This window comes from Gallinula chloropus (genome assembly GCF_964237585.1).
Source record: "Gallinula chloropus genome assembly, chromosome: 16".
In the NCBI taxonomy this organism is placed as follows: domain Eukaryota; kingdom Metazoa; phylum Chordata; class Aves; order Gruiformes; family Rallidae; genus Gallinula; species Gallinula chloropus.
The window spans coordinates 1,289,282-1,305,142 of record NC_140101.1 but is presented as its reverse complement, the minus strand read 5'-3'; the positions used below and the strand labels follow the sequence as shown (position 1 = coordinate 1,305,142).

The window sequence follows — 15,861 nt, the reverse complement described above, 5'->3', positions numbered from 1 at the left end:
CTAATTAACAAAGAAGGGGGATAACACACCAGAACAGGAAGAAGGGGGGTGGTGGAAAGAGATAACTATTTCTGTAAAAAATAGCACCTTCCTTGTCACTTGTGCTGCTCTTTGGTGTGTCGCTGCTGGAAGGTAAGTGCTCACTCCTTGCACTCCTATAGTTCCTTAGTGAATTTGCCTTTCTCTCTAGTAAAATCTCCTTCCTTTGTCCCAACAGTCACAGCCTGAGCTTGGGCTTTTCTAAACACTGACACCTTGATTTTACTCTATTTCCCTGTGATTTCCCCCCCCAGCCAGGGAGACTTGCCTGTCTTCCCGGTCTCAGGGGGTGCTCAGGCAGTGCTCCACATCTCAGGGGAAAACCTGCTTCTCTTCAGTTTCTGTATGGTAAGACACAGCCTGGTTTGCCAGCTCTGCTGCCCTATCTGGGGCTGATGCCTTTCACTGCCTGAGTGCTGTATTTTAACAGTTTTCCTTTCCTCACACTGGCAATCGTAGCACTTCCTTGGATTTTTATCCTTTGCACACAGTTCCTTCCCCCCCCTTTCCTTTACACGTACCCTCACTGCCAAGATTGAGCTCCTGTGCTTGCTGATAGTGTTTCCTCACTGAGGGTCTGGTTTGCTTCCTGGGAACTCTGCCTCCCCTCTGTAATGCCGCCTTTGCCGCGGGGTGTTTCCTGCTCCCTGTTTCTTTCCATAAACAGAAGCTGAGTGACAAGATAAGGAGCAAGAAATCTCAGTGCACACCTGCAGCTGCAAGAGGGCGACTGTAAATGTTGGGGTTTGTTTCTTTTTCCTCGATGCTTTTGGTTTTAATCGGTTATTTAGTTGTGGTGGTTCAGCCCCAAACACGCTGCTCGCTCACTCCCGGAGGAGAAACAGGCAGAGCCTCCGTGGGGTGGGATAAGGACAGTTGGCTGACAAAATCACCATGAAAGGGGAACAATAATAGCCTGTGGGAAATTACACAGAGAACTGCACTGAAGTGAGGACTGACTGGGTGCCCTGGACACCCTCAGACTGCCCTGGAGGTACCCAGGAGCACCCCGCTCTGACCAGCCCCTCTTATGGGGAGTGATGCCAGGTGGTGTAGAAACAGCCTGGGGTAACTCAGCTCACCTGTGCTGGCTGCCTGGGGAGGTGAACTCTGGCCTGGCCAGAACCAGGACTTTAATTATTATTTAATTTATTCTTTGCTTCTCACTGATGGACAAAGCTAAACCTTTCCAGAAGGAGAAAACGACCTTTGGGCCATGGCAGCTTCGTGAGTCTTCATCTGCCTGGTGTCTGTATTTAGAGGAGTGAGCAAAAGGATGTCCTTCTGCTCCTGGGATGTTCTTTGGGAGTTCAGACAGGAAGGTTTTCCTTTGAAGGCAGCACTGCTTTACCAATTATTTCTTATCAAGAAAAAGGACTTCGAGTTGACGTTTCTTCTGGCCATGCTGGTGGAACATGAGAGCTGCTGGCCGTGCTCAGAGCAGCCAGGGAGGGGTAAACCTTCAGAGGACTCACTAGCAGAATGTATTCCAATGCTGCTATTTGTTTCTGTGCCAAAAAACCCTCCAATTTTCTGGCTTTTGACATCTTTGGGGGTTTCTTTCTTTGTTTTTTATTGGGGCTCCCTTGCCCGAGCAGCCCGACTCCAGGTCACAGTACCCTGAGAAAAGCTGTTCAGGGAGCATGGCTGGGACTGGGGCTGTTTGTGTCACACATTCCTGGGCCCTGGGCTGCCTTGGGAGATAAGATGTCACACTCTTGAGGCAGAGAAGGGAATTCTGGGGAAGGGACCTTTCCATTGCAGTGAGTGAACTCCAGCACGACCTTAAACTGCAGAGCTCTGGCTTCTCCAAGAGCCCTTCGATGAGTATTTGTGGAACAGAGAAATGGGTGTAGCTGCAGTGTTGCAGCTTCCCTAAGCTTTCAAAACCGATTTCTAAGCAACAGAGAGCAAAACAACAGCGTGGTGGTGGACAAGGGACCATCCTTCTGCTCCAGACCCCTGGTGTGCAGCGTGCAGGGAGCTGGGTTGGTTAGATTTCAGGCTTTGGTGCGTGTTGTTATTAGAAAGCTGGCTGCTTGCAGCAGGTAGCCCGGTGTATAGCTGTGATTGACAGCCAGACTGGTGCTTTTCACCAAAATCTGCCTTTCCAGCACAAACCTCTTGTGCAGAGGTGGGCTGAGAGCTCCCCGTGCTGCTCCAGCAATCGTGACATCCTGCCTAGACCCCCAGGGTGATGCTCTCCTGTGTAAGGCACTGAGCCACACGACAAAGGGCTGTGGGAGGAGCAGAGCAGGAGTAAAGCTTTCCTGCGTTGAAGATAACTGTGTGCTGAACTAGCCAGGGAGCCAGAGCTGCGCTGCTGCTCCAGGAGGTAACTGTTGGTCATCCATTGGCTTTCTGTCTGTGAGCAGAAAACGCAGCTATTTGCACCTGGGGAGTAAATTAATGCCACAGAGCCAGAGGATTAAGTGCTGAGTACAATTTCCAAAGGTACTTTGTGTCTGACCAAATGAAAGTGTGAGGGGTGAGTGGGTACAAACTGGCCTGGGAATTAAAAAAGAAATGAATTATTTTCTATTTCCTTTTGCGTTTCCACTTTTCTCTTGGGTGGGGAGAGAGCTGGTTTGTTTTCTTACAGAGATGTGTGCTTAGATATGCTGGTGGGAGACGGGGATTTGGCTCCGGCTGCGCTGGCTGCGGCCCAGCGCTGAGTGATGCTCGTTATCTGGGGTGACAGGAAAATAGCAGTGAGGAGAGATGCCACTGACTCAGTTGTAATGTGGCTTGTTAACTTCTCAGCCTGTGAAATTCGTGGGGTTTTAGATTAAACCCCACTGGACAAGGCAAGGCTGAGCTGAAGGTGTTGTGAGGCAGCTTGTGGAATGGGTGCTGGTGTTTCCCTTGGGTACCAGGGGTGGTGCAGAGAAATCCCATGGACCAAACGCTCCCAGCAGCTTTTCCCAACTGGGGAGGAGAGCAGGGAGAGCGTTTTGCATGTTTTCTGCCCTGGTTGGTGCAGGTAAGTTCAGTCTTGGAGACCTGAGTTTGATCAAGCCTGGTTTTAGAGAGCCTGCAGTGCCACAGGGATGATCAGCAGGCGAGGGGCAGCCTGATCCCTCTCCTGCCAGCCTGATCCCTCTCCTGCCAGCCTTTGCTGTGTGCCTTCTGTCTTCTGAAGCAGGTTTCTCCCTCTGCCTTTGCTTTGCTGAGTGCCTGTAACGGTGAGGAGCTGTGTGCTGTGAGCACCGCTGCCTTGGGAACTTGGCTGCTCCCACACAAGCAGCACTGAGTAACCAGGCTCCAACCACTCTTAACGTAGGAGTAATTTGTGGTTTGTGGTACCAAGACTGCTGGGCTCTGTGGGCTACGAAGGGTCTGTGAAAGGGGACTAAGAAAAGCATGGCTCTTGTCACTAAGCTAAAACATACTGTGTGGGGTCTGCATTGCCATGGGAGAGCTCTCAGGAGCTCAGGCACTGAAAGTGGTTGATAATTCCTGATCTTACTTAATTGAGAAAGGAAAATGTATCCCACGCCTCCTACTCCCACTGATGTTGTTCTGGGCTAAGGCTGTGCCAATGTTTTGTATCCTTTAAGGAGACAGCAAAGCAAAGGGTCAGGGAGTTTTCACAGCCCCAAATAAGGAGCTGAGCTCCTGGGCTTTCTGGACTGCATTGGGAGAGAGGAGCTTTGCTGGGGTGAGAACTTGCCTGTCCCCCCTGCCCTCTCCCTGGCTGCTCCGGCCGCTCTGGCTGCCCGCTCTGGGCTTTCCATGCTGGCTCTGTGCAACTGGGTGTTGCTGGTGCTGAGGCAGCAGTCCTGGGCTGGCTGGAACGCGTTCCTGCAGTCATCTGGAGCTCTGGCTAAAGGCTTCTTCCCCAGACTCCTCAGATCTCAGTGTGGGAGTAGCCCTTGGATAGGGTGGATGTGCTGGACCCAGCTTGACGTTTGAGGAGCGTTGGATTCCTCCACTTGTCTTGCACAGCCTGTCTCGTGTCCAGCCTTTATAGCCAGGATTTGGCCATACAGGACCCTCTGTTAGGAATTTCCATAAGACCTGAAGTAACTTCCTCACCCTGAGCCCGGAACCAGGAAGCTTCTGAGAGCTGCCGACAGACACCATCATGTCTGAAGTCACACTTCCAGAAGGTCACGAAGACACCGAGCTGCACAGCTCAGACCAAGAAGCTGACCTTCCAGAGAGGACCGTGGTCTGCAGGGAGGTAAGACCCCTGCCCCAGGGTGCTTTTCCTCCACGCAGCCACGCGCCCCGCGTGCGCACACGCTAACACAAGTGCACCCGCCCACGCAGAGCCTGCCTGCTGCAGGCTGTGGGGGTGTCACCAAGTGGTTGTGACTCAAGCTCAGGAACACGTTGTTACAGCCAGGCTTTGCCTTTTGGGTTGGTTTGTCGCTGCTGGTTTTCTCTCCCAAGCGCATCGGGCAGAGGCGTGCGGAGCGCTGGTCCTGCCTGCTGAGTGTGAAGAGAACAAAACGCTGCCACAAAAACCTCACAGCCCAGGGAGTCTGCCCCTGTAATTTTAGAAAAGGAACTGCTGTGGAAGCAAGATGCTGTATGAGTAAGTGCTCCTCAGGGGTGGTGCAACCCTAACGCTTCAGCCATCCCTCTGGGGCAAGGTTGGTCTGGAATTGGATGTACGAGGGTCCCGGCTCTCACTGTGCTGTAAAAAGGCAGAGAAAGAGCTGGAAGGAGAGGTATGAGCAGGCTGCTGTGGGTACCTAGCACGGGGGAGAGCTGGCACTCTGCTTCCTGGCTGTGCAGGGAGAGGCTGGGCTCCCAGCCTGCTGTGCACAGCGGTGTCGGGGTGTTTTCTGTGACGTGGGCTGTGCAGGAGTTCCTGCTGAGCGCTGCAGGAAGGAGACACACTTGGTGCTTTCTGGAATGCTGCTTTTTGGGGTTGTGCCTGTGCTTTTGGAAGCTGCTCCAAGTAGTGTCATGGTGAAGGTCTGTCATCCCTCCAGGGTGGCTGTCACGTCAGTGGTACAGCAAGCCACCTCAGCCCAGACAGCTGGGGAACCGGCAGGTTGCCCCCACACCCCAGGAGAGATGAGGGGGAGTGGGAATTTGAAGCAATCCCTGACTCACTTCCCGGTGACCCTGCTGTGGATGTGAGCCTGCAGCCTCTCCCTCCACCCAGCCTCTTGTTGCCTAACCCATGCCAAGTGTCCATCCCTCCCTGTTCTGCTCTTGAGGGAGGAGCTCACAGCCTTTTACAGCCATGCCTGGACCAGGCTTGTCTCCTGGGATGGACATCTGCCCCACGTGCACAGGGGAGCCTCCCAAACCTTTCCAGAAAGGGCTGTGTGCTTTTTTGGGTGCAGGACATCAACCTGCCTGCCACACTCTGAGCTGCAACTGGGAAAGCTGAAACCTGGTGTGGGCCAGGAACCTGGGTGGCTGATGACTCTGACAGCCCCAAGCATCATCCAAAGCAGCCTGTGCTGAGACAGGAGGTCAGCCCTGGTCTCCAGGCAGCTGCTCTGTGACCCCACCACTGCCTGCCCTATCCTGACAGGAATGACCATGACTGGTCTGCTCATAGGAAAGCTGAGCTGCAACCAAGGCCACACGCTGCTTCAGGCCAGTGGAAAGCCAAGCCCAGGCTTGCTGCGTGCTCTCACCTTGTGTTCTGCAGGATGCTCCCTGTCCTGGAACGTGTCAGACAGCGAGTTCATGTCAGGGCTGGGAGGAAATCAGTGCTGTAGGTAGCCTCTGGGAACGTGCCAGGTTTGAGGCTTGGTATGGTGTTTACTGAAGCCAACCACATCCAAATAAAATAGAGGCTTTGCCATCAGCCCTTTCCCTGTGCAGAGATGTTTCTTGTGTTTTCCCTGGTGATCTATAGAAATCCCCTGGGCTCTGGCCTTGAGAAGTCCAAGAGTCTCACTCCTTGGACTGCTCCTGTTACCATCACTGTAACCCTGCTGCAGTTTGTGCTTTTTAATATTAAAGAACTCAAACCACTGGATTGTGGCTCAACAGAAGAGGAAAGAAGAAGTGTTAGCCCAGCTCAGCAGATAGCTCTGTGCCTGGCATTAGATCTGGATCTCACTTAGGGTTGCAGTCTGTGAAGGAGAACCAAGGTGAAACACCAGGGATGTGGTCCTGGTGACAAGAGGAGCAAACAAGACAGATGCCAGCTGATCAGCTCCTGCCTTAGGGCTTTGGGTGGAGGAGTGGATGTGGGCTGGGGCTGGAGTGAGGAGGGAGGCTGAATATGAATATGAAATCTATATTTCTATATCCTGAGGAGGACCTCAGGAACCACTCTGCTCTCCAAGGGCAGGTTGTGTGTAGGAAGCACTGTACCCTCACCTATCACAATTACCAGCAGGTGGGGAAGCACCCTACAGCACCCCAACTGTCATTTCCACCTTGCTTGTAGGTATCAGATGGAGTGATGTCCGGCCAAAGGACAGGTATGTGTGTCTTGATGAGGTCTGAGGTGAGAGTTATCAAGTGACTTGGGGTTGAAGGAGCACTTGGAGACTTCAGTGGCTGGGACAAGCAGTGGCTGGAGGTTTGCTGTCAGCCAGAGGTGTGCATCGTGTCTCATGTGGGCTTGTTCCCTGGTGTCTCAGCTGCAGGAGAAGCCAGGACTGCCACTCTGCAGGAAGATCTGCTATGCTGTTGGGGGCATTCCCTACCAGATGACAGGAAACACCCTTGGGTTCTTCCTCCAGATCTTCCTCTTGGACGTTGTGCAGGCGAGTGGCCACGTGAGATGGGGTTACCTGCAGAGGGGTTTAGCATAAGCCCAGCAGACTGGGGCAAGGGTAGAGTTTGGTGGGTGGCTTATCAGAGTTAAGCATTCAAACTGGATGTAAATATTGGTGGTGGGCGTGCAGGAGACATTTTCAGGCCATTCCAATGCTTGGAGTGGTCTCCAGGGGATGCAGATGAAGCATCAACTACAGCAAGCTGTATCATGCTGTCTGTTTGCAGCTTTTTGCCAGGACTTCTTTCCCTTCTGAGCTGTGGTTTCCATTTCCCCACCAGCTGGAGCCATTCTACGTCTCTTTGATCATAATCATTGGGAGAGCTTGGGATGCAGTTACAGACCCTACTATTGGCCTCCTGGTCAGCAAGAGTCCGAGGAGAAAATACGGCAAGCTGGTTCCATGGTGAGTGTCAGAGCTGGAGCCTCATGAGGTCTTTGCTGGGCTCAAGTTCCTCAGTTCTAGCAGGAGCAGGTAGCTGGGCTGCCTCACCAGAGGCTGACGTGCCTGTGGCTTGTGAAGGATTACAAAACCTTAACGTCACAAGGACACTTACAGATAACTTGTGGTGGGGTCTGTATGTCGTCACAGTGAATGAGGGGAAATGTACTGCAGACCTGTACACTCGCTGGTTTGGAGGCTGTGGGGTTAAATGCTCTGTGAGGCCTGTGCAGTGGCAGGTACAGAGCTTGGCAGCCTGCTGTGCCAGCAGGTCTCCACCAGGCTTTAACCAGGGGCAAATCCTGCACGCAGAGGGTTAGGGCTGCCCCCAGGGTGATGCTACAGGGCAAGGGCTTGAAGTAGTTAAGCAAGAGAATCACAGAATCACACAGAATCACAGGAGTTGGAAGGGACCTGGAGAGCCCATGGGGTCCAACCCCCTGCCCAAGCAGCTCCCCAGCTCATATTGCACAGGGCGGCGTCCAGACGGGGCTGGAATCTCTCCAGAGATGGAGACTCCACACCCCCTGGGCAGCCTGTCCCAGGGCTCCCTCACCCTCCTTGGGGAAAAGTTCTTCCTCTGCTCTAACTTGCAGCCATTGCCCCTTGTCCTGTCTCCAGCAATATGAACTGTTGTACAACCTGGACATTACTCTGTCCCAGGGTTTGTGTTTAGCCACCCCAGCTTGACTGATGGACGCTCACTTGAGCAGATCTCGGTATCTTGGCTGTGGTTTGGAAGATGGGGAAGAGGCCGTGTCACGTAGGTCAGCTTATGCAACGAGAAGTGCGGCCACCTTATCTGAGGGTCACATCTGACCAGCTCTGCTTCTTCCCCAGGGTTGCATGGTCCACACCATTTGGGGTGTTCTGCTACCTCATGACCTGGTTCACGCTCCCGGATACCACCCCCACCTCCCTGAAATTCCTGTGGCACCTGTTCATGTACACCTCCTTCCAGATTTGTATTACTGTAAGGAACACGCTGCCTGGGGCCAACTGCCTTACACATCATCCTCTACAGCAAGAAACAGGGGCAGCTTGGGGGGGGGAGGCTCAGCCTCTCCAGGAAAGGACCTGGAGCAGAGTCTGGGGGAGATTTGCTGGGGAGCGATGAGGGTCACAACCCCACAGGGATGGTGAGATGCAGAGGTGCACTTTAATGCTGGGGGTTTGGCTGGGCTGCCTGTATGTGATGATGTGAACTTCTCCATCACTGGTTTGTGGGAACAGAGACAATCACACAAGAGGGTGAAAAGCCACCTGTGTGCAGAGGTGGCAAGGAAAGGAGCAGTACCTGCCCTGTGTAGGGACAAGGGGGGTCAGAACCAGACAAGCAGGGAAGCAGCAGTGGGAGCTGTGTTTGAACTGTGCTCTCCCTAGTGTCACCATGTGCCCTACACTTCTCTGACAATGTTCCTGGGAGGAACCCAGAGAGACCGTGACTCAGCCACTGCCTACAGTAAGTAGCTGTGCCCTGCAGCCCTGTGTGCCTGCGCCCCTGAGAGACGCTCCCCAGAAGAGAGGTAAGTTCCTCTGGTCTTGATCATGCTGAAGAGTGGATGGAGTAAACCAGGAACATGAAGAGGGATGAAGCCAGTCATCTGCTGCACCAAATTCACCTGCAGAAACATTTCTTAGATCTGTATCATCCCTACAGGACTCAGGCCCTGGATTTATTGTTTCCAAACGTTCCAGCATTTACTGCTGGAGCCAAGGGAAACAAATCAGAGCAGGTAGAAATAGCAGGTATCATCTTCTGCAGCAGGTCTGGGTGTCGGTGCCTCCAATTCCATTCCCAAAGCTGGTCTCTTCCCCTGTCAGAGGGATGTGTCCTATCAGCCAGAGAGTGGGACTGAGGTTTCTCTCCTGGTTTTCCTGGCAGGAATGGGGATGGAAGTCTTCAGCACACTCCTTGGGTCAGGAATCCAAGGGCAGATTGTGGGCAGGTATCATGCCCGCATGGTGATCGACTGTTACTTGTCAAACGCGACTGTGCTCAATACCAGCACCTACAGCCTCATGGACTCTCTGGAGAACACGGTAAGGGCTGGCCTGGCTGCCCCTCTGCTCCTCCTGCAAGGTCTGGGGAGGTGCTGCTGGCCATGCTGCCAGCTCTGGGCATGGTGCCTGTGTTGTCACCGTGTACTGCCTCTCCTTTTCCAGCGCATGGCCTATGTATATGCAGCCCTGGTGCTGAGCTCAATCTATTGCCTGTCCTGTCTGATTCTCATCTTTGGCGTCAGGGAGCAGGCTGGTAAGGCCCATTTCGGTGTGATTTGGAGGGTGCCCAGTGGCAGTGCATGGTGAGGATGTGGATGCAAAGGAAGGTGTGGGGCAGAGGGAGCTGGGCTCCCTGGGTGTGGGGCTCAGAAACACAACACACGTTTGGATGCTGAGACCATCCTCGGGTTGCGCTGGCAGCATCTTGCCTGCAGAGAGGGGAGATGGTCTGGAGGAAGGAAGGCTCTGCCTGCCTGGGAGCTCCTGTGAGAAGACGGCCAGGGCCTGCAGCTCAGTGCCTCACGCCAACACATGGCCTGCAGAGCTGGGCCAGCCAGCCCGGGAGCGCGGTGTACGGAGGGGAAACCCTCCCTGGAGCTGACACCACGGCTGCTGTCTCTGTGCTGAGATGTCAGAACCCAATAGCTCTGCACCCACCCGAGCTGCACCCCAGACACAGCAGCACGATTCCCCCCCTGCCTCCCACCCTGCTGCATTGGTTTGTGGCAGCTCCAGTGCGAGCCCGGCTGTCTCTCCTCTCAGGACCCCTCAACCCCCTGGGGAAGGTTGAGCTGCCTTTTTCCACCTGCTTGAGGATGATCATGAGACACAAGCCCTACACCCAGCTGCTGTGTGGCTTCCTCTCTGCATCCCTGGCCTTCCAGGTGCGAGACTTAAGGCATGAGACGTATGGGCAAGTCCTCCGGTCAGTGAGCTCAGGGACCCCAGCCATGAAACCCTGCGTTGCCTTCTTAGATCACACAGGGGATCTTTGCCTTCTTCTGTACTCATGCTGCGGGGCTGGCAGGGAAGTTCCAGCATTTAGTGCTGATCATGTTGGTAAGTGAGCCCCAGGCAGGCCTTTCTGGGGGGCTGTTAATCCCCAGGTCACCCCAGCCCTCAGGCGTGGGCAGCTCAGCCTCGCAGAGTCACACACTGCTGCTTATGCCCATCAGCCAGGACATCACCCAGGTAGAGACTGGGTAGTCCTGGGGTGCATTGTTAAGTCCCCCCTACTTTCGTTGCCTCTTCAGGTCGCAGCTTCCCTCTCTGTTCCCTCTTGGCAGTTTTTTTTGAGGAGATTTGGGAAGAAAACAGCAGCCTCAGTGGGCCTGGCGGTGAGTTTGCCCATGGTTATGGCTGTGGCTTGAGAAGCCCTGTGAAGAAATAGCCTTGCCTTGCCCAGCCACTCTGGGGAGAAGAGCTGGCTGAGGTGGCCCCAAGTGCGGTGCCCTCTGCACTGTAGGTGACCAAGACGTAAGCCAGCAGTTGACAGCAGTTCTGCACTCCTTGTGCCTGGCCACTGCTGTGGCAAGAGTGGCCTTTCCTTGGGCAGGTGCCTGCAGGCTGCCTGCGAGCAGCACGAAGGGCCTGTGTGGTTTTGGTTTTTACTTTCCCTCTTGCAGCTGATGATCCCAACCCTGGTCGCCGTCACGCAGGTGAGGCACAACTTCCTGGCCTTCGTCTTCCTGGTGATGATGGCAGGCTGCAGCATGGCTGTGCTCTACCTCTTACCATGGTGAGCAGAGCCACCTCTGAGCCACGGGCCAGTTGGAGAGGAGGGGAAGGTTTTGGGGAAAGCACCACCCGTGATGTGCCAAGACTGACCATTTACTCAGCATGGTGGCTTTTCAGCTTCGAAGGGACATGTGGAGGTGGGACTGGAAAGGGATGCAGATGTGGTCCGTGGTCCACCAGCACCATTGTTCCAGCTGGCAGTGTGGCCAGTAGGTCTGGGGAGGTGATTGTGCCCTTGTACTCAGCATTGGTGAGGTCACACCTTGAGTACTGTGTCCAGTTCTGGACCCCTCACTACAAGAAGGGCATCAAGGTCCAGGAATGTGTTCAGAGAAAGGCAACCAGGCTGGGGAAGGGGCTGGAGAGCAAATCTTATGAGGAGTGGCTGAGGGAGCTGGGGGTGTTCAGCCTGAAGAAGAGGAGGCTGAGGGGAGACCTTCTCCCCACCTCCCCTGCCCTGCCAGGAGGGTGCAGAGAGGTGGGCGATGGTCTCTTCAGCCAGGGGCCAGGAGATGGGACAAGGGGCAATGGGCTCAAGCTGCCCCAGGGCAGGGTCAGAGCAGATGGGAGGGCAAAGTTCTTCTCTGAAAGAGTTGTGGGGCTGTGGCACAGGCTGCCCAGGGAGGGGCTGAGTCCCCACCCCTGGGTGTGTTTAACAGACAGGTAGATGAGGTGCTCAGGGATATGGTTTAGTAGAGGACAGGTACAGTTGGACTCAATGATATTAAAGGTCTTTTCCAACCTGGTCATTGTGTCTCTGGGATCTGCGATGGAGTTCAGCAGCAGCACAGGCATTGAACGAGGTGCTTTCTCTTTCTGAAGCAGCTGACAGCCTCTGCCTACAGCAGAGGACAGGCACAACACGGTCTCCAGGGTAGGGTTCTGCCAGGGATTTCTGTCTCTCTGCCACCTGAAGATGCCTTGGAGGGGCTGCAGCTGGGTTCAGCTAGTGTGGGTGGGTGTCACCAACGTGTCTGTGGGGTTGGTTCTCCTTAGGTCTATGCTGCCGGATGCAGTGGATGACTTCATGCTGAGGAACCCCAGTTGCCTCAACCTGGAGGCTCTCTTTTACTCATTTTATGTCTTCTTCAACAAGTTTGCAGGTGGCCTTGCTTTGGGGATATCGACAATGAGCTTACAGTAAGCCCCAAACACTCCCTCCCCTATTTTATCAGCTCAGCACGGGCACTTCCTACTGCTGTTTTCTAGAGTGACAGGAGGTGCTGGAATTAGTCACAGGGGTATCCAAATTTGCCTTTCCAATATCTACTGGGAGTAAGAGGACCAAATGGTTTTGGTATTCCCCAAAACTGGGCCTTTTATAGACTCTAGAGGAGAGCAATGGAGGTGCCTGCTTGCTTTTCTGCAGTGAGCTGGTGGGTCTGGGGGCAGGAAGCCCATTCTCCTCTTTAGTTTTGCAGGTTACCGTGCTGGAGACTGCAGGTACAACCCCACTGTCATCCTCACCCTAAAACTTCTCATGGCTCCAGTCCCAATAAGCCTGCTCCTTATTGCCATAACCATCTTCTGCCTTCATCCCATCAATGAGGAGAGGAGGGAGCAGATGAGAATGGAGATGGAGGCAATAGGGTAACTTTGAGCTGCTGGAGGGAGTCAGGTCACATCACACTATTCTGGGTGCCGACCTTAGTCCCAGCCTGACACAGAAGTGGGGTACAGTGGAGGGAGTTTGCGTGTCCCATCCAGGTCCCCAGGGCTGGGCTACAATCCTCTCCAGGGGTGCCTTTCCCAAAGGACTGGGGGTTATTTGGGGGGGGCTGCTGACTTCACACCAGATTTCATGAGCGCTCCTGTGCCTTTCTACAGGCGCCGGGGGCAGCACAGGAGCCAAGAATTAACCTAGGCCTGGAGTGGGTGAGTTCATCGGGAAGGATGTGGATTCGCCTGGCTGTCAGGATGTGCTGCTCTCAGGGAATGTCATTGTTTCCTGTTGTTTCCTATCCAAAAGGCCTTGTTTGCATCCTGACCCCTTCCCTCTCCCAGCTGGCAGGCACAGGATGGCTGGGGGGGTGGGGGGGGGATGTCCTGCCACCTCGCCAGAGCTGCTTTCTCCAGGGCTTGGTCACAACAACCTTCTGGCAGGTCTGGGCAAGGCAGATCCATCCTCTCCTCCCGGGAGAGATGGCAGTGCTGGGGAGGAAAGCCCCCCTGCCCCCCAGCCTGGGAGCAGTGCTCGGGCACACTGGGGTGCGGAGGTGTTGCTATACATTGTGGGGAAGCACGTGCAGAGAACTCAGGGATTGTTTTGGAGAGGAAACTATTTTTGATCAGGTTTTAGGGGAAAATACTGTGGAGACAGTGCACGTCTCTGTGTTTAGACTAGCATTTCCCAGGGAGCAGTGGAGAATGTCTTTGACTGAGGGTGAAGTTCATGCCAGCGGTGTTTCAAAGCGTGTGCGGAAACAATGACACCTGGCAGAGGGCTGGTGGCAGCCATCTCTGTCCGTCTGTCTGTCTGTCTGGGCCTCGTTAGCCAAGTCACTTCAGAGGAAACACGGAGCTGCTTGGTGCAAGAGGCCATTCCCATGTCCTGTGCTTCCTCCCGTTCAGCAGCTGGGCGGGTTCCTGGCAGCCTGTCCTGGTGTTTGCCAGGTTGGGAGGTTATGGCAGAAGCCTCAAATAAATATGAAGAAGAGCTGAGTTGCTTTTTAATCGTAGCCCGTTGCCTCATCTCCTACAGCAGCATCTTGCAAGAGCTGCTCAGCACCCCCACATCTCTCCTGGCAACAGCGAGGGGACAATGGAGGAGGGGGGGAGAGAGGAGAAATCAGCCATGCCGTGGCTGGTAGTGCTGAGCCGGGTTCAGCCTTGTGCAGAGGCAGCGAGTGAGGCTGGTTATTTTTAGGGCTAGAGCTATATCTGACCATTGGTTGACCTTGCAGCTCCCCAGTCTGGTGCACACTGGCAGGAGCTGAGCAAATTACTCCCCAGTTGTGCACTGACTCAGCTTGAAAAGGGTAAGTCTGGTGGTGCAGCTCTGTGCTCAGTGAGGGACGTCGTGTTTCAGAACTGCCTCAGGTCACCCGCACAATCACTCCAGCCCTCTGGATTCAGAACGATTTCTCAGGTGCCTTTTTAATTTCTTCCTTTTCTTTCTTTCCCTGTGTGTGTGATGTTTTGTTTCCTGGAGTGTGAAGGATGCTCCTCGGGATCGCCTGACTGGATGTGCCGTCAGGGGATGCGATGCGCTGCCCTCCGCCACGCCGCTTCCAGCCTCACTGCCTGCGGATTTATGAACAAGCAAGTACCTTTGAGCATCCCTCGCGCTGCTGAGAGCTGAAAGTCCTGCAGAAGGCTTGAACTGACTTCAAAGGCAATCCTTGGGAGAGAGGTGAGGCCCGTGAACGCACCACGGGCCGTTGCAAAGCGAGACCTGACGCAGTGCAGCGCAGGGAGCTGCTGCTGACGCACGCGATGCCTGCCAGCTCCGCTGCTGCCTGGGCTAATGCTTCTGTGTATCAGCATGCCATTTATTTTTTACTATAAATCTGAACAGTCATGCTTTCCCCTGTTGGGATTTCTTGTTTCAGGAGTTCTGCAAATGATCCAGAGGGCGGGGAGCATTTTGGGCAGAGTTCACTTGTTTTTTTCCAAGTGTTTTTGCGCTTTCTCCACAGTTCAGACACCTGAACCTGACCTCAACCTTGCCTGGGTCTTGACGAGCTGGACCCTGAGCAGTGAGGGGGTGGTCAAGCCTAGCTGAGCTCCTTGGCCCTACTCATGTACTCTTTGTTGTGGTGACCTCGCTTGAGATGAGCAGTTTATGCCAGGGAGCAAAAAAAAACCCCACCAACCCCAAAACACCCCACCCAGGGTGAGAGCTGCCATGTCTGACTGGCACAAGCATGCCTGAGCGAGCGTGGCAGGGGCTCTAGCATGGGCATACACCCAGCAGTATCTTCAGATCTTTGTTTATCACTGTCCCTCAGCATTCATCAGGAGGGGTGAGATTGTGCCTCTTTTTCTCCTGCTATTTTTCATTTCACGGGTGTGTTTGTGGAAAGTCAGGGACCACAGGCACCATCTGTGTGTTGCAGACTCACCATAAAAAATAATGCTTTTCCATAAAGAAGGGGGGGAAAATTACCTCGATACTTCAGTATTTAAAAGATACAAGCAAGGAATAGAGGCAATTAAAATTTGCTTCATCCCATTATCTGTTATTTTAAGACTCTCCTCCTCTTGTGTCCCATTTAACGCCCTTGCTGAGAATACTGACTTTTTATTCATCTCTTGGCTGTCCTTGGAACTTCTGTTCCCTTGTGAACACTCGAGTTTGTCTCCTTGAAGTAAGGAAATAGGACGCTTTGAGGGAAAAAAAGCCTGAGCCTGCAGCAATTCTTTATTTTTACCAAAAAAAGAAAGTGGTTGCCGTTGTTCCCAGAAGAAAGGCCCTTTGGATGCAGGAGTGTTCGAATCTGCAGGTCTTCTGCTGAAGAGGGATGGAGCTGACCTCCATCACCAGGAGCAACGTGGGCAGTGGTGTTAATGGTGATGGTTCCATTATACTTCTGCTCTGGTGAGGCTGCACCTCCAGTGCTGTGTCCAGCTCTGGGCCCCTCACTACAGGAAGGACGTTGAGATGCTGGAGCACGTCCAGAGGAGAGAGAGGGAGCTGGGGAAGGGGCTGGAGCACGAGTCCTGTGAGGAGCAGCTGAGGGAACTGGGGCTTTGTAGTCTTGAGAGAAGGAGGCTGAGGGGAGACCTCATCGCTCTCTACAGCTCCCTGCGAGGCGGCTGCAGAGGTGTCGGGGTCGGTCTCTTCTCTGGGGTGACCAGTGACAGGAGGAGAGGGAATGGCTTGAAATTGCCCCCGGGGAGGTGCAGATTGGAGATCAGGAAGAGTTTCTGCACTGGAAGGGCTGTCAGGCACTGGGACAGGCTGCCCAGGGGGGTGGTGGAGTCCCCATCCCTG

The 15,861-nt window shown here is 54.1% G+C and overlaps 1 protein-coding gene across 1 annotated transcript; it reads left to right on the top strand.

The window, feature by feature from the left end:
* Positions 1 to 4,126: 4,126 nt before the first annotated feature.
* On the top strand, positions 4,127 to 14,196 carry LOC311197690 (sodium-dependent lysophosphatidylcholine symporter 1-like; the record flags this gene model as incomplete). Its single annotated transcript, XM_084271483.1, has 15 exons — positions 4,127 to 4,225; positions 6,606 to 6,731; positions 7,024 to 7,148; positions 8,025 to 8,157; positions 8,568 to 8,646; positions 9,070 to 9,227; positions 9,351 to 9,441; positions 9,951 to 10,072; positions 10,164 to 10,247; positions 10,442 to 10,525; positions 10,814 to 10,926; positions 11,922 to 12,065; positions 12,339 to 12,515; positions 12,753 to 12,800; positions 14,077 to 14,196. 14 exons carry the CDS (start codon positions 4,127 to 4,129, stop codon positions 12,787 to 12,789), a joined length of 1,572 nt encoding a protein of 523 aa, XP_084127609.1. The 3' UTR covers positions 12,790 to 12,800; positions 14,077 to 14,196.
* Positions 14,197 to 15,861: the final 1,665 nt, after the last annotated feature.